The following is a 19,519-nucleotide window of genomic DNA, read 5'->3' on the forward strand; positions in this document are numbered from 1 at the left end:
AAGCGCATCAACTCTACATTTGTTGGTGGACGAATTTGAACGTCATATAAAGATTTTGAAACAACTAGGTGAGCCAACGGATCAATGAAGCAGAATCCTCGAACATCTTATGTGTACACGTTTAAATAATGACACTCTGAAAGCGTGGGAGGACCATGCATCAACGGTGGAAGATCCGAACTATTTCTGTTTAATTGAGTTTCTCAATCGGCGAACACGGGTCTTAGAGTCGATATCTGTAAATCATCATAATGATCAAGCAGGCTCCGGCAGTTCCATCAATCATTCGAAGAAACCATATCGCCTCCAGCTTTCATGTTCGACGACAGAGCCTGATGTCGTCGAACATGAAAGCTGGAGGCGATATGGTTTCTTGTCGACAAATGTCCCGCGTGTAATCAACAACATCTTTTAATGAAATGCTTAAAATTCAATCGCCTTTCGCTTGTCGGACGTCAGCAATTGGTCAATTCCAAACGCTTGTGCAGCAATTGTTTGAAGAGAGACCACTTTGTGCGCGAATGTCCATCCACATTCAATTGCCAATTCTGTAATCGCCGTCATCATACGCTTCTTCACCAGGCCAATGCTGATGGAGTTCGGACAACAGCAAACACCAGTCGAATTCCGAAAACGTTTTCTTGTTGACTGCTGTAGTACAGATCGTCGATGCATATGGTCAGACCCATCTTGCACGGGCCCTTCTAGATAGTGCCTCGCAGCCGAATTTAATCACCGTGCGCATGGCACATATGCTGAGATTGAAGAGAAACAACGTAAATGTTACCATCCAGGGGGCAGGTCAAATGTCTAAACTTGTCCGTGAATCGGTTTTCACACAAATAAAGTCAAGGAAAGAAAACTTCTGCTGTGGAGTAAACTTCTTAGTTATGGATAAGGTCACTGCGAACCTCCCATCACAAAATATATCTACTACAGGATGGAAAATTTCCAGCGAGCTATTTTTAGCTGACCCCTCGTTCAATGAATCTCAACCCATCGACATGGTGTTAGGTGCAAAACACTTCCACACATTTTTCCCTAACGCAACCCGCGTTCAGTTGGGAGGTCAACTTCCAATGCTAATAGATAGCGTATTCGGATGGATTGTTGCCGGTTCCGCCAACTCAACTATGTGTACAGATTCAACCCCACATTCCTATAGGGTTGTTGCTGTATCTATGTTATCATTAGAAGAGAGCCTAGAACGTTTTTGGAAAACGGAAGAACTGGCTGTTAGAGACAAATATTCAGTCCAAGAACGACAATGTGAGTCGTTTTACAAATTGACCACCACGAGAAACAATGAAGGGAGATACATCGTTCGTTTGCCGCGTGTACCAGACTTCGAAGTTATGCTGGGGGAATCCAAATCTTCCGCTTTAAGGAGATTCGAGCAGCTAGAAAGAAAGCTTGAGCGAGAACCAAAATTGAAAGAGGGCTACCATGAGTTCATGCGAGAATATATCGACCTTGGTCACATGCGACGAATTGAGAATTCCAAAAACGATGATTTTCCGGTGTACTATCTCCCTCATCACCCCGTTATTAAAGATTCGAGTAGTACAACCAAGCTTCGGGTTGTGTTTGATGCATCGGCAAAGACGTCAACTGGGTTTTCCCTAAACGATGCCCTCCGCGTGGGTCCTGTGGTACAGGACGAATTGCTCACACTCATCCTTCGCTTTCGTACATATCAAGTCGCTTTGGTTAGCGATATTGCGAAGATGTATCGCCAAATACTAGTTCATCGAGACGATATATCATTGCAACGCATTTTATGGCGATTTTCACCTCATTCTCCGATACAGATTTTCGAGCTTTTAACCGTCACTTATGGTCTCGCACCGTCATCATTCCTGGCAACGCGAACGCTTCAGCAGCTAGCATTGGATGGCGTGAATAATTTTCCTATCGCCGTTACTGCTTGGCAGAACAATTTTTATATGGACGACTTCATAGGAGGAACTCAGTCCATTGAAGACGCAATTCATTTACGAAAACAACTAACCAAATTACTCGCTAGGGGGGGTATCGAGCTACGAAAGTGGACCTCCAACAAATTAGCCGTTCTATCCGGTTTAAGAGGTGACCAAATTGGCACACAATCTGTTCTCACATTTAGTCCCAACGAAACTATAAAAACTCTCGGTATCTGTTGGGAACCAGAACCAGATTCTCTACGTTTCGATTCGGAAATAATTAGCAACGATGAACAGGCAACGAAACGTACGATTTTGTCAACCATTGCGAAACTTTTTGATCCCTTGGGATTGATCGCCCCGGTCGTAATAAAAGCGAAAATTATTATGCAATAATTATGGCTGCTGTCTTGCAATTGGGATGATCCAGTGCCTGAAACTTTAGATCGCAAATGGAAAACGTATTGTAGAGAGTTACCGAACATTTCTGCATACCGTGTGGATCGCTATGCATTTTTGCCCAACGCCACTGTGATGTTGCATACATTTGCTGACGCCTCAGAAGCCGCCTACGGAGCGTGCACATATGCCCGAAGTGAAGACGCTGAAGGAAATAGAAAGGTACAATTGCTTGCCTCAAAATCCAGAGTTGCACCGCTGAAACGATTGTCAGTAGCCCGTCTGGAATTATGTGCTGCTGTATTAGCTACTCATCTACATGTCCGTATAAAAGAAGCCATTAATGTGAATATTGGTGCCTCTTTCTTCTGGTCGGATTCGGCTGTCACTCTTCAATGGCTGCGGTCGTCGCCGAACACATGGAAGACTTTTGTGGCGAACAGAGTATCCGAGATACAGTACCACACACACGGCTGCCGCTGGAACCATATTTCGGGTCGAGAAAATCCAGCTGACCTAGTATCTCGTGGTATGTCAGTGACAGAATTCCTTCACAGCGAGCTTTGGAAACATGGTACTCCCTGGCTAATACGCCCTGAAATAGACTGGCCCATCTCTACTCCATCAGGTGTCTCAGAGGAACATTTGGAGTTAAAAGTCATCGTAGCATCAGTTCAAACGACTTCCACCATCCACCCTTGGTTACTTCGTTGGTCTTCCTATACAAGATTGGTCCATGTCGTCGGATACTGTATGCGCTTCATTGCTAACGTGCGCATGAAAATTAGAACAGAGCCTCAGCCAGCTGAAACTCCCCCTTGTAGAAGTCTGTCTATCGAGCAATTGAACAAAGCCAAATTATTTCTGATACGCTTGGTACAGAAGGAAGTGTTTAACAATGAAATCAACGAATTAGAAAAGGGAAAGATATTGTCCAGAAAATCACCAATTCGTCAAATGAGCCCATTCCTAGATACAGAGAGAGTCTTGAGAGTAGGCGGTCGTCTAAATCTGTCACAGTTGCCCTATCAATCTAAACACCCCGCTTTACTACCTGGATTCCATCCTTTCACCCGACTTCTAATCGAATACTACCATAGAAAACACCTTCATGGCGGCGGGCGTCTCCTGCTGACCGCAATTCGCGAGGAATTTTGGCCACTGAATGGCCGTAGAATGGTACGAAGCGTGGTGCGCAGTTGTTTCAGGTGCGCACGATACAATCCAGTCCCTACACAACAACAAATTGGTCAGTTGCCAGCCCACCGAATTATTCCAAATCGCCCGTTTAATGTCACAGGGATCGATTATGCTGGCCCAATCTATCTCAAACCGATACATAAACGTGCCGCTCCCACAAAAGCTTATTTCAGCGTACGACGAAAGCTGTACACCTAGAGCTGGTTAGTGACCTGTCCACCCCCGCTTTCCTTAATGCACTTCGTCGCTTTATTGCTCGGAGAGGCCGGCCCTCTCACATTTATTCCGATAATGGAAAAAACTTCGTGGGTGCTAGGAATTAAATAAAAGAACTTTTCCACATCCTACAAGATCAGATCGAGCAACAACAAATCTATTCTTGGAGCACTGAGGAAGGCATATCATGGCACTTTTCACCACCAATGGCCCCTCACTTCGGTGGCTTGTGGGAGGCAGCGGTAAAAGTGGCCAAGAAGCATTTGTTCCGTCAGCTAGGCGCATCTCGTCTTTCCTTCGAGGATATGAGCACGATATTGACGCAGATCGAGTCCCAAATGAACTCGCGACCATTAGTGCCACTTTCAGAAGACCCCAACGATCTGTCCGCATCAACACCCGCCCATTTCCTCATCGGTACTACGATGAATGCTCTGTCCGACCCAGATCTACATCACATTCCTACCAATCGTCTTGACCACTATCAACAGCTTCAAATGTACATACAAAAATTCTGGGATCATTGGAAACGCGAGTATATTCAGGAGCTCCAGAAAGATACGAAGCGGTGTAACCTGAATAACGAGATCCAGCCAGGTCGGATGGTCGTAATCGTCGACGAGTTCCAAGCACCGATTCGTTGGCCGCTGGCCCGCATTGCTGAAATTCATCCCGGAAAAGACAACATAACTCGGGTTGTCTCTCTACGCACATCGAAAGGTATCATAACTCGTCCCATCACAAAAATAGCTCTCTTGCCGTTGATTGACGCTACAAATTCGAATGAGGACTCATCCATGGTGAACAATCAGCAAACTGTCCAACCTCCAGCGCACGATCATCATAGGGAATGAAAATTGAAGATAAATTAAATTATAAGAATTGTAATTAGTTAGTTAGCACTCTGTTTATTGTTATTCTGTAGCTATGTAATGTTTGAAGTTACTTCAAGGCGGCGGGTATGATTGATCACAAGAAAAATATGCCATCAGGGACAAGCGAAACGCTTATTGTTCAGAGCTTTTTGAACACACTATTGACCCAGCCAGTCACGTTCTCAAACTCACAGAACACAGTCCAGTTTAATAGTTCGTGGTATCATAATATACAGTGCAGAGCACAAAAATTTGAACTAGTTAGTTCTATTGCGGAATTTAATTTCGCTGGAAAACCAGGAGTCCGAAACGGAAAACATCTCGGTCACAACAATTATAATTTCAAAGTTAATCGATGGTGTAAAAATCATGTTTCCTTTATTTTTTTTTCCAAAAATTACGTTTTTCAAAAATTCATAACTTTTGTCAATGAGCTAGTCTTCTCTGAAAAAACATTGAATTTGCAAAAAAATGGAATCCTATTCGCATAGAACTCGTCTAGTCGCATAGGAATATTGAACGAAGACTGAATCATGTTAACTTTGAAAAATAATAACTAAAAAACGATAGAAAAAACACACCTCTGATTTATGGATATGTTATGTAAAAAATCCTCAACTTTCATAAAAAATATAAAAATATACAACGTTCTTGCTCCCGAAACCATGTAAACTAGAAAAAACTAACACATTCGATAATTACGAAAACTAAATCACAAAAGACTAGCTTATTCGCTTTAATTTGATATATCGATCATCTGAATCGGTCCAGTAATTCAAAAGTTATGAATTTTTTAAACAAATGCATTTTTGCTGTTCGGAATTTGCGACAACAGTGTTCGGAATATGAATCAGTAACATAAATGATGTTCGTAGTTTGAGACAAATGTGATTAATGTAATTTTTAGTTTTTCACCATGAAAATATATTTGTAAATCATTGTAAATATCCGAAAATCAAATTAATTTCGCGAAAAAGTACCATTTTGAGTAATGAGACACTGTTTTAAGGCCATCAAAGCTTAAGTGTTGGGAATTTGAGACAAAACGGTATGTAGGCATAATCTCCTTTCCCGTGAGACAGCAGGTTGGTTGGTAATGCTTTATTGTTGTTGTATAGATGAGAGGTTTCTATGTCAGTAATTAAACATGTTCTTCTGCGGTAAGTGATAATAAAGCGGGTAATAATTACGACTCGGTGCGCAGCGCACGGTGGAACGGATCGCAACCGTGTCCCTAATCACGCGCCAGTCATGCTTCTCGGCCAGGTGTCATATATCATAGTCCCATCAATATGTCGATTGTTGTGCACGGTTTTCGAGCAGCACCTGATGGTCAACACGCCCGCAAACACGCGGACAGTAACAAGCCAGCGTATAAATTAATACCGCCGCACCATCCGCAATTGGATCCAATATCGTCCAGGCGGCGATGCGTGCAATCCGATCGCGTTCGCGTGCATGCATTACTAAAAATGTAGCCTCGGATCCAAGTGCGATCGGATGCGTGCGACGCGCCGCGCTGGGCTCTCCGTCTGCGGTCTCACCAGTAACCGTGTTCAGCCGTCCTAATTGATGGCTGGTAATTGCGCACCCAGTTGCGAGAATCCGTGAACGGCTCTCGATGTACGACACACCGCCGGCCCTACACTTGACGGCGCGGGGCAATTAGAGCAGAAAGTTGACATCGAACCACGGCGGACCGATTTCCAATTTTCCAATTCTCAAATGGCGGCGCCAAGTCGACGCGGTCTCTTCTCAGATCTACGGGAGTTAAGAACCAAGAAGTATTTTTTTCTTTGCTGTTGGTCATTCAACGGCGACATAAACCCATCCCACATCCGTCCGTCGGTGGGAACATTCCGAAAATCCCTTTGACTCATTCAAAAAACGCAAATCGGGCTTCGCTATCTGCAGAGCTTATCTTCGCCTACAAAAGCCATCGCAGCAGGGGCCATTAAGCGGACGAACGTAACCCAGGAACGGATACCAAGTACCAACAATTGCCCACCTTCGGAACGTCGTCAGCCCGCCGTGTGTACCGACGTTTGTCATTCCGCGTACGCAGATGGCAGAAACACAATAGATTCGGTCCGCTTTTATTTTCCAGCCATCATTTCCTCAGAATCGGAAAAATGAAAATATTCAAATTAGCATTTCTCAAAAACAAAAAAAAAAAGAACCATTTGAAGACGAACCGTTCATCGGCACTTTGGCGGCAGTGCGGTGACTCTGTTTACTTACTGTCCGCGGATCAAAGAGCCAAGCCAAGGGGGTGGCGGTGGTGGTGTGAGCGGCGCTCGCGTCGTAAAGTCAAGTAATTAAATCCAATTTTATCACCACATCCAACAGTGGCCACCCGGTTTCGGATGCGGTGCCAAAGTGTAGCAGGGTGGAAATTGGTTCCGGCGAGTGGCACAAACACAAAAGACATCCACCGAAAGTATCGGGAGAGAGAGAGAGAAAAAACAATAAAAGTGAAGCACTTTGGGGGGTGAACGTGTAAGTACACCACAATTGCGCTACTTGCTGCTGCTAGGCGATCTTTTATGGCGACTGCCCGTTTTGCCGCGGATCGGTGACCACCACCGGGTGACGGTGGCCGGAGTGTGGCGAATTGTCAAAATGCCATCGTGATGTCCAGCGACCGGATCGGGTTTTACTGTTTCGGGCTGTGATTCATGAATTGCGCGTTGGCGAGGGATGGGAGGAGGGGATGTTTTCGTTTTCTAACGTTCGTTGGTGGAGAGAGTATTTCTAAATAGAGAAAAAACCAACCCTATCAGTCTTACTATTCAAAAATAATTGTTTTCAAAATAATAGCGGCAATGCTATTTAGTTGCCCGGGAAGTTCGTGTCGCCACTGATGGTGGACAAATCTAGACGCTGATCAAGATTAATACTAGGTAAACGCCACATGAAGTAGTATATTTACTAAAGATATCTAAAATCACCGTTTATGAGTAACCGGTAAAGCTTATTCGAGTAAACCCCTACGATGTACTGTCTATCGCAAAATTGAGTGTACAAATGCTACTTGACGATACTTTCCATTCATTTGGTATGAAATATTTTGAATACATTCATTCTTCTAATGCATATTTATTACTCACATATTTAACTAGCTGTACGTGCAATAAAATTCCGAGAAAAGTTTTCTGCTAATTGTTTATTCCTAGGGGGCCTCCGTAGCCACATTGGTTGCGCGTTCGCTTAGTAAGCGATCGATCGTGAGTTCGAAACTCAGGGCCCTCATTGACCATCTTTGTGTTGTTACAGAATAACTACGTCCACGCAACAATCATCAGCGATGGAGATCGATCCACGGTCGAATTAAGATCGATTCATCCATACAACTGCTCTGCTCTGCAAGACACATCGGGCTGCTGTTCCATAAATAACTCAACAATGATCAATCAACTGTCTCCGCTGTCCGGTCTAACTGGATAATGGAAGAACAGATAGAAAACTCTTACGCCTGAATGGCTGCTACAGTGTAAATGTGTACCATATGGAATGGTATAGAAGGGAATACTCTAACGCCGAAAAATGGCAACTGTGTAATGTGCTAATTATAGATATGATAAATATGTGACATGTACACGATTAAAATTCGGCTCTGTTACAACTAAAAATGCCAATGAGCCTAAAATAAATAAAAGGAACAACAAAAAAATTGTTTATTCCTAAAAATTCACAACAATCTCTATTTTAGGCATCGCAAAATTGAGTGTACTCCTTAAATTTCTCCGAACAAATTAGTCTTGTGAGTAAGTTTCTTTGCGAATTAGCGTTTTTTTTTTCATCAGTAATTGGTGTCAAGACTTAACCATTGCTTGGGCAGTGTTGGTTTTCGTTTTTTATTGATGTTTGTTTTTTTTTGTCAAAATGGCAAGTTAGAGGAAAGAAATAGATATTGTTACACGTACAATGATAATGAATATGAAATGTCGTGGAAAGATATTGAAGGAAATAGCAGACATAGTCGGAAGAACTCACTTTACAGCAAAGAAAATCATAAACAAGTGGAAATACGAAGGAACCATGGAAAATCTCCCGAGTAGAAGACACTTCTGATGATGAACGAGTAATTGTGCGAACATTGCGAGAGAACCCTATAACAAATATTCCTAAATTGACTACCGAAGTGGCCAGCATCATTGGAAGACCTGTCGGGCGCAGATACTGTCCGGAGAGCAGCATACAGGAACAATCTGAGAGATCGTATCGGTCGTGAAAATTATTTCATCTCAAAGGGTAATATGAAAAAAAAAATTGTGTGGGGTGTATCTAGGACACGACCGCATAAAGGGTGTGTCAAATTGCATCACGGAAAAAACGCTGTAGAAATTGAATTTTTAGGAATTATATCTTCAGCTTTCGCTTATAATCAGATATGAGTGTATAGATCACGTTGGCCATGCTTCACTGTCAATTTTTCGTAAATTTGGAAAAATGTCGAACGAAAAAGAGTGTCGTGAATTAATCCTGTGCACTCATTTCGAGAATCCGGAGTTGTCACATCGGGACATCGGTAAGATGCTGGGAATCGTCCAATCCACGGTCAGCAGAGTACTAAAACGATACTTCGAGAACCTAACCATCGACCGGAAGGTGAAGAACGGCAAAAATGGATGCTCCGTCAGTGAAAAAGATCACAAGCGCGTAGTTAAGCAGTTTTGACGTGATCCGAGAAGTTCGGTCCGGGATGTCGCCAATAAGCTGAATTTGTCAAGTTCATTCGTCCAGCGGACCAAGCAGCGGGAGGGCCTGCGTACATACAAGGTTCAGAAGGCTCCTAACCGCGACGAAAGGCAAAACATGGTGGGAAGACGCGAGCCCGGAAGCTGTACACTGAAATGCTGACGAAGCTGCATTGCCTGGTAATGGACGACGAAACCTACGTCAAAGCGGACTTTCGTCAGCTGCCGGGCCTGTTGTTCTTCTCCGCAGAGGACAAATTCAGCGTTCCGGAGGAGATTCGCGAGCAGAAACTATCCAAATTTGCCAAAAAGTACATGGTGTGGCAAGCGATCTGTTATATTTTTTTTTCAAAATTTCAAAATGCCAGAAAATCTATAAAAATTTTTTGTACTGTGTATTATTTTGTTTTTTTATTGGCAGACTTATCTCACTTCTTAACTAGGCGAACCTAGCCAGAATTTTCACCTGCCCCCGGGCTTCTGAATGCCAAAGGGGGACTAGGCTCTGCGGAATGCACGTATCTGCATGCTCGTGCTGTTTCAGTCCTGACCGAGAAATTGTCGGACAATCGCGCAGGTGCTAAGGATGACCGACTTTTGGATGCCGGCCAATTCCTTCTCCATGTTCAACACCTTTAGCGCTTCCAGAAGTGTCTTCGGGACAATTCCAGTTCCAGAGAGAACGACTGGAACAATTCTTGGGACCTCCCTTAGCCCCCACAGTTCCTTGAGCTCCACGGCCAATGGTCGGTACTTGCAGATTTTGCGACCGTGGGTCTCCTCCAGATTCTGGTTCAGTGGAATAGCGACATCGATGATGGTGACTTTGCGGTCGCTCTTGTCGTAAACCATTATATCTGGGCGGTTGTGGTGGATCGAGAGGTCGGTCAGAACAGTGCGATCCCAGTACAGCTTGAAACGGTCATTTTCCAGGACAGGTGCAGGCAGGTACCGGTAGTTTGGTACGTTGTCTTCCAGTAGAGCACATTGGAGCGCCAGTTGTCGATGAACAATACGGGCCACGTTGTTGTGGCGCTCGGTGTAGGCTGCGTTGGCCAAAACGGGACAGCCTCCCATAATGTGCTCTATGTTTTCACCTGGTTGATGGCACATCCGGCAAATGTCATCAACGTCTTTATGCCAGACGTACCGCCTGCAGTTTCTCGTCGGCATTATCCTGTCCTGGATGGCTATCATGTCGGCTTCTACTACTGAAGAGAGTTCACCACGCGTTAGCCACAGATTAGATGCGGCCTTGTCGACGTGTGGCCGATCCAGTTGATGGGGGTGGGCACCATGCACTGCCTTCTGCTTCCAAGCTGCAATCTTCTCCTCCACTGTCTGCAGATTGCAGTTGAGTTGGTACTCCGCTTGCGCCAAGTGCAGAGCGCTGTATCCTCTGTCGGCGGCGCAGACAGCCCGGTATAGCGCGTTTTGGTTGGCGCGTTCTGCGAAGTACTCGCGCAGTTGTCGTACCTGGGCAACACACAGTGCAGAAATGTCGACGATTCCAAGTCCCCCTTCTTTGCGTGGTAGTGAAACTCTCTCCAGTGCCGATTGAGGATGGTGCATTCCGGCCTCTTTGAATGCTTTCCTCATCCTCCTCTCAAGGTCCTCTAGATTAGTTTTGCTCCATTTGACTACACCAAAACTGAAGGTCAGCAGGGGAACCGCGAATGTGTTGATCGCGCGTACCTTGTTCCCCGCGTTGAGGAAAGTCCTCAGGACACAGTTCACTCGACTCAAGAACTTGTCTCGCAGCTCCGTCTTGATGTCGGAGTGGCGAATCCCGGTGAGCTGTCGGAATCCAAGATATTTATAGATATTATTGTTTTATTATTTTATTTTTATTATTAGATATTTGAAAAAAAAACAGCTTGAAGATATTTATCAATCTAGAAAAGCCGTAAGAGCACATTTAAATATGAATTAGAGTAGTACTGAATCTCCAAATCCCAAAAAAAAAATTCAAAATTTAAATTTTTGTTTTAGTACTGAAATTTTTGATGGAATATTTTTTGATAATTTTCCTTGATACACCGTGGTAAGATGCACATTCAGTATTTTTTTTCAAATTTTTATCTCGGATCTATTGAGGATGGCGTGAAATAAACGAAAAAGTACGTTTTTCACTATAAATCCTACTTCAAACTACATAGGGGTTCAAATAAACCGCCAAAATTTCTTATTTAATATCCTATACAATATTTGCCATACAGCTAGTGATTTGGTTTAGGGGCACTTTTTACTCCCTTACCTAACCACTCTTTGGAAATATAAAAAAAATATTTTTGATACCGCGCAACACTGAAAAAAATCACACATATCTAGAAAAGCCGTAGAAACACATTGAAATATGAATTAGAGTAGTACTGAATCTCTAAATCCCAAACAATTTTTTTCAAAATCCCCAAAAATGAATAGATCCTACGTCAAACCACATAGGGGTTCAAATAAACCACCAAAATTTCTTATCTAATATCCTTTACAATATTTGCCATACAGCTAGTGATTTGGTTTGGGGGCACTTTTTACTCCCTTACCCGGCCAGGCCCTTTAGTAAATTTAGTATATTCAATATGTTGAACAAATTATCAGTTTGGACAACTGTTCACATATTCTAGGAGAGGTGAGCAGATATTTTGTTCAATCTCAGCAATTAATTAGCATAGAGATTTTTTTTTGGGGGAAAAGTGGTCATAGATATTATTCACTTGCAATGTTGTGTTTACTAAAGATGATATACCTCGTCACATTTTGCACTTGAAGAGGTTTCTTTAGTGGCATTGACCCTGGGAAAATATGCCACTCCAACTAAACGAAACCTTATTATGCGGAACGTTATGTGTTTCTTACTACATTTTTGTATGAATGAGAAAAAATCAATTAAGACTCTAGGTGAATAGGCCAAGCTTATTTCATACATGTACCTACTATATCAAGTATGATTTGAACAAATTTGGAAGAAACGTATAAATCCATCCCATTTAGCTTGATATATGCGAGTGACCACTTTGCCCCAACTAGGTGACCACTTTACCTCCAAACAAAAAAAAATCACCTTTTTTCTAATGATGAAAATTGTACTATGTTGAATTTTTATAGTAAAAGCCGAAAGCTATCTTAAACAACAACTATAATATTCTTCGAAAAACGGGAATTGAAGCGGTGGAAATGGGCATATTCCTTAGGGTGACCGCTATGCCCCCACTTCCCCTACTCGAGCGGGATCACACCTTGGTTTCTATTTATGAAAATTGAAGTAACTCGTTTCCATATACAATTTTACACTTACACTTGTGCTAAATTTTTCACAATACACGATCGGTCATTGATATGAAATTTCACGAAGCAACCAACATTAAAATTTCAAATTTAAATTTTATTTGCTTGAATTATTCGTGTCACTCACCTCAATTGCAATATAGAAAATGCCCCCAACTTGCATATATTTGCAATGCCGATTTCCCCCGGGCACCTTGGTTTAGATGTCTCTGCCAGGGCACACATTTCGGTAGGGGAAAAAACTACCCCTACTTTAATGTATTTACAATGCTGATGTCCCCCAGGCAGCTTGTTTTTGATGTTTCTGTTAGGGAACACAGTTCGGTGGAAACAAAAGCTCTGCCTACTTTTATGTATTTTCAATGCCTATTTCCTCCAGGCGGCTTGGTTTTGATGTCTCTGTTAGGGAACCGCCGCATGTGTCGTTAATTTCGACCAATCAGATGTGGGTACTTCTGTTAGGATAGGGGTTGGGATTTTTCAATTGTTCGATAGTTAGTTTCATGACATATATTATTTTATTCAATATAAAATATTGTTGTGGAATGCCGAAATCGATTGACGCAAAAATTTCATCAATCCAATATGAAATAACTGAGCAATACGCGTTTGAAATTGGACAATTTTCAAAATGTGCTCGATTATAGATTTTCAATTTGTACCCCAATATGTTCCCGAAAGACGTAATCCTACGTCAAAATCCAAGTTGAGCAGTACTTTTCGAGATAAAGGGGTGGTGCAAATCACCCCGTATGTCCAACTCACCCCGTGTTACCCTACTGGTCCTAAATTTTGTCGCACACCGGTTTTCAACTTTTTGGCAGCTATCAGTGCGTTTTGCTTAGACGGGTTGCTTTGATTGTGTTGAACTTGCGGTTTTCAAAATTATCATACTAGTATAAGTGCTCGCCGCTAGGTTTCGCATATATGTACTATATTTGAATTGGCATTTAAAATTAATTTGAATTTTTTGCATTAGAGTGGTCTTAATGTTTTGTCCGACACTATACACCTTATCTATGTCATAAAAGTAAAACAGGTAAACAATTTTTCTCTGGTTCTTTTTTATTATTATGATGAAGTAGTAAAGCTATTGTGGAATTTGTTCAGTTGAAATCTTTCGCCTCTGTATTGGAAAACAACCTCACACGCTTTTCAAAATTATCGCACGACTTCGATCAGTATTTTGTCGTTTTGATTTATTTTATGCATAGAGTAAAGCTGGATTTCATGCAACTTAACCACCACTTTGACCACCGTTACAGTCCAGTTTACCCGGTTTATTTTTGGAAGAACTGTGATTCTTAAGTTGAATCGTTTGATGGTCCTGTACACGAATAATCTGCTCAAATTAATATGTGGCTGTCTCTTTTTGATCTGTATGTAGCTCATTCCAGTCAGATAAAATGTCCTGATTTGTTCTCTATTAGAATCCATTGCAATTTTACGCTCAAAAATTGTCTACAAGTAAGCTAAAAACATGTGTCGCAATCAAAACAAAACAAACAAAACAAAAACAGCTGATTGACGGGCAAGGTTCGCATCGGGGAACACTCGAATGTGTGAATCACTTTCACGGTGACACTCTGTAAAACGCAAATGAAAAATGGTAACTCCTGTTCCGGGGATAGCACTATACTTCAATTTATCCTAAACGAGAGACATAATTTTTATTTCAAGGTTGAATCTAATTCGACATTTCTGGTAAGTTATTTTTGATGCCATATCATCATAGCCAGACAATCGAATGCGGCATTTGGGCATTTCTATCGATCATAAAGGTAAAGGTTATCTACCATCAAGGCAGGAAAATGTGATGAGTATGAATGTAAAAACAAAACTCTAATGCCTTACCTGGCTCGATCGTTTTTGGACATTTGTCATTCTGGTATGTCCGTTGAAGCTAATGAAGGCGAACAAAACAATCGATCGACATTTGATGAATTCTTAACTGCTAGAATACCGACTATTTATCGTGCCCAACGACAACGAAACATCTAAGAACAATCACTTATAGCGTTTTGATCGCCATTGGCTGCCACCGGGAACCCATTAAGTGATACTTTATGTACACACGGCACCGGTCAAATGTGTGAACCGCTTTGGGGAGGGGCCCTAGAGCCACGTGAAGCCCCGGCGAGAACAGCCAATGTCATGTTCGTGATAAAAAGCTCCTTGAGCGGGAATCGCGCGAGACTCCAGTTGATGATACCAGCGGCCATAAATAATTCATAAACCACGACGCTCTCTCGATCGAGTGACGAGTGGGTTCTCCGGGTACCTGGTGGCGGGGGAGATGTCGAGGGGAGCCCTTGCAAAAAACATTAACAACAGCTGCACATCAGCGGCAGCAGCAAGAATTATTAATATTTGTTACATGGAACTTACTAAACCTTAACTTTCATAATAACGGGCGAGCGGACTGACGGACTCGGAGTCTCGAGTAGTGACTTAGGTAAATCGTGTACCCGCGATGTTTGTGAGGCGGGGTGGCGTCGGTGGCAGCATAGTTTCATTTCGCGATGCTCCGACAGTGCCTCTTGCTAGGGTTGCGTTAATTTTTTTTTCTTCATCATTCCAACCGCTGAAACGTAAGCCCTGCGAAATGCGAAGCGCGTCGATATAAAATGGCGAAAACGAAACAAACAACAACAGAAAAAAATCATTGACATCGTAACACTTCTCGCCAAAGGCTGACGATTTTAATTGCTTCGACATGAATTGTTCGCCCGACTGGGCAAACATGAAACAGCTGTTGTTGTTGTTGTTGTTGGCGGTTTGACTCATCCGATTCGATCGGCGGTGAAACTCATGTCAAGAATAGAACAGAAGCCCCACGACGAGGTCATCGCGAGCGCTCAGCGCACATCATATCGATGCAATTGCGTGCGGATGGCAGCGAATTGACTGATTTCACGCAATTCCAACCGTCTTGGCGCGGGGGCGCGTTTTCCTGCCCCGATCCGAAAGTGAACCTCCGATCGATTTACGCGCGCTTCCAGGAATGACAATTGCCTCACCGACGGAAACAGCGTTAGGGACGGTCCGAGCAGGTCCGGAATCTGGCCATGGCGATCAAAATCCATATTTTCTCGATTTTGTTTTTCACTTGAATACCGTTCTGAATCATATTTCGGACGCTTAAGACATTTGATGCAGAAAACAGATCTAAACTTTATGCACAGGTATTATTTGGTTGATAATTTCATCAAATTAGCTCAATAGACGAATTTTATGCCAACTTGACTGGTCGTTGGCAGCACCATCTCAGATAGTAGTGAAACGTTGTGGGTGTAAAGACATGGGTCATTTAAGCAACTTTGCATACTTGAAACAACCGAAAAATAATTAGACTACTTTTTGGAAAAAGCCAAATTTTTTTTCTTAATTTTTTACAGAAATTTATAACATAAAAATTATGATACCTACAAAATTATTGTCAAAGGATGAAATACAGGAAATTATTTAAATTTTCACAAAAAAAAATTCCAAACATTTTTTAAAAGAAAATTTCGTGGACAAAAAAGTTATTTTTCCATACATCGGAAGATGGGCACTTTTACAAAAAAAAGTTTTTCGAACAACAATTTTTTCATGTTTTCTTTGGAAAAAATACAACTTATCATAATTTTGTTTAAAGTCAAGATAGCGATATAGTGTACTGGACAAAGTTTCAGATCTTGTTAAAATATAAACTTTTGTCAAAAACATCAACTTTCTATCTTTTATAGTTTTTGATATATAAGTCATTTTTGTATGAAGACTCCTGAAAAAATAATGTTTTGCTCGTAACATTTTGGTGTGTAAATTATCACGTTTGACATGTTCTTGACAAATTTCTAAATAGAGAAAAGTTAGCAGAGCATGTACATTGCGATAATTTATACATAAAAATGTTACGAACTAAACATTAATACTATTTTTTCAAAGAAAAAAATGAAAAGGTTGTTGTTCGAACAACTCTTTCCATGTAAATGTTGTTGGAAATTTTAAGGGCTATTTCAAGCGATTTATTTCTCAATGTAGTCTCCTTTTAGCTCGATACACTTGACCCAGCGGTGCTCCACCTTCTTTAATCCATCTGAACAATACGTTTTATCGAGGTCTGCAAAGTAGGCCTCCGTGGCGGCGACGACCGCCTCATTCGACTAAAATTACTGCCCGGCGACTTTTGACTTTTTCAAGTTTGGAAACAAAAAAAAGTCGCATGGGGCCAAATATGAAGAATACGGTGGATGGGGCAGCAGTTCGTAGTGCAATTCGACCAATTTGGCTGTGGCGACGGCGGAATTTCCATTCTTTCCATTTCTCTAAATTCCGTTTCTCTAAAATGTGGAAGCGGACACGCTCGCTTTCACACACGGTCAAAACAAAACTACGAGTCCGATTCGGATGAAATTTTGACAGTAGCCGTTTACGAGAATGTACTACACGATAAGTAATCTCTCTCATTTGATTTCAATATTTGATTTCAAGTTATTTGTTGTTCAAAGTAAGAAAAAAAAAATCAAGGTTATACGTTTCAACTCAGTTTCTCTTTTCCATTCCTCAAGTTTTTGGCGCTTCGTCATTTCAATCAACTTCTTCGCAAGTTCTGCGTCTTTATTCAACATATCCCAGGACTCGCTTGTGGGCACTGCGGCACATTGTCAACTAATTATCCAGAGTCCCTCATATCTACACTCAGCGAAACAAAAATAGCATCACTTAGTTTTTTTTGTTTTAAAAGCTGTCGGATTGACCACAATTTCTAAGATTTTTTCCAACATGATTAAAAAAGCATTAGGGTTCAAACCACGATAAATCTAGTTTATTTCGTAAAACCGTTTACATTTTAGCCACTGAAAGCTTAAAAAAAGTAATAAAAATAGCACTACAGGTCGGACTCGATTATCCGGAATTTTAGACTCGATTATCCGGAGTATTTTAGTTTTGATTTTCGGAAATTTTGAATAATTTGTATAATAATTCCATATTGAATAGCCAATATGGGTATCAAATGAAAGGGCTTGACTAGTAGAACACAGTTATTTATGAAAAATGCAAATCCATAAAGGCCGCCACCACAAGATGGCGGATTACATATTCTCTCAGAACCCGATCAATATGGGTATCAAATGAAAGGGCTTGACTAGTAGAATACAGTTATTTATGAAAATTGCAAATCCAAGATGGCCGCCACCACAAGATGGCGCCATATATATGTCTTCACAAGCCCATAAATATGGGTATCAAATGAAAGAGTTTGACTAGTAAAACACAGTTATTTATGAAAAATGCAAATCCAAGATGGCGGCCACAACAAAATGATGGATTACATGTTTTCTCGGAGCCCCATCAATATGGGTATCAAATGAAAGGGCTTGACTAGTAGAATACAGTTATTTATGAAAATTGCAAATCCAAGATGGCCGCCACCACAAGATGGCGCCATATATATGTTTTCACAAGCCCATAAATATGAGTATCAAATGAAAGAGTTTGACTAGTAAAACACAGTTATTTATGAAAAATGCAAATCCAAGATGGCGGCCACAACAAAATGATGGATTACATGTTTTCTCGGAGCCCCATCAATATGGGTATCAACTGAAAGGACTTGACTAGTAGAATACAGTTATTTATGAAAAATGCAAATCCAAGATGGCCGCTCCACAAGATGGCGCCATATATATTTTTTCACAACCCCATCAATATGAGTATCAAATGAAAGGGCTTGACTAGTAAAATACAGTTATTTACGAAAAATGCAAATCCAAGACGGCCGCAGTTCCCAAAGAAACAATTACTTTTTAATGGTTTCATTCAGCTTGCCCTGTTTGTATGTATGGTTGAGTGTTTGTAGGATTGGCCCACATTAATTGAAATTTGATCCCGTTCCTGATCACTGATTGATCTGAAATTTGGAACATACCTTTAATTCTATTGCCATTATAAAACTGCGTATTCCATGATCTTGAGAAATTCAATTCGACCGCCGCTAAAAAATAGCTGGATGGCTTGACTTGGAGAATACAATTCATTATCAACAACACAAACATAAGAACGGATGTGATAACTACTAACTGATACTTTTATTTTTATTTTTTATCCAAAATATATATTTTTATTAAGGCTCATAAGGCGTCAACCTGACGGGGCCGGGAGTTCAATATTTCGACAATGTTTGCCTTATAACTATGTTAGTAATATGTAACCGATTACTCGCGGTTGGCTCGAGGTTAGTATTACAAGTGTTTTTGTAATTGTGATGTTGCTGTCTCCAATGCTCTGTACCTGTGCCCGACACGGGATACTTCCTATTGGGATGCAGCTGACCATTAATCAGCAACGCCCCCCTAGTCTGTACCCCATATCTAGCGTGGTGCGTCTTCTCGACTCGAGGAATCCAGGATAGGATGGTCACTAACCGGCGCAAACATCAGCTCGTGTAGAGTTGTCATGAGCGGTAAAACCTTTGGCTTTTGTTGAATGATCAGTGGACTGCACAACCTTTGGCCCGTGTATCTGTAAAGAGTGTGTGTATGTATTGCCGCGACTAAGTAAAAGTTTATCGATCGGATAGGAGGGATATGAAACGGGGACACAACGAAGGAAACATCATTAAACGTTGACATCGGCGTTTCTGAGGAACAGGTATAGATGAAGCAGAAGATCAGGATCCCGGCTACCTAAGATATCCCGGACGGGGATATCCGATTGTCTGCCTTGTGCTCTCAGTGCTCTAGAGAGCTGAGAGCGAGCAGCATGGAACCGGATACACGACCAGACAACATGCTCGATGTCGTGGTAGCCATCGCCACAATCACAAAGATTGTTTGCTGCGAGCCCAATGCGATAGAGATGCGCGTTTAGGTTGTAGTGATTGGACATGAGCCGAGATATCACGCGAATGAAATCACGACCTACATTCAATCCCTTA

At 41.7% G+C, this 19,519-nt stretch overlaps 1 protein-coding gene across 1 annotated transcript; it reads left to right on the top strand.

The window, feature by feature from the left end:
* Window positions 1–890: 890 nt before the first annotated feature.
* Window positions 891–2,318, top strand: LOC129774335 (uncharacterized). Its single transcript, XM_055778055.1, has one exon. The coding sequence runs from the start codon at window positions 891–893 to the stop codon at window positions 2,316–2,318; it is 1,428 nt and encodes a 475-aa protein (XP_055634030.1).
* The last annotated feature ends 17,201 nt before the right edge of the window (window positions 2,319–19,519 follow it).

Source organism: Toxorhynchites rutilus, chromosome 3 (assembly GCF_029784135.1).
Source record: "Toxorhynchites rutilus septentrionalis strain SRP chromosome 3, ASM2978413v1, whole genome shotgun sequence".
NCBI lineage: Eukaryota > Metazoa > Arthropoda > Insecta > Diptera > Culicidae > Toxorhynchites > Toxorhynchites rutilus.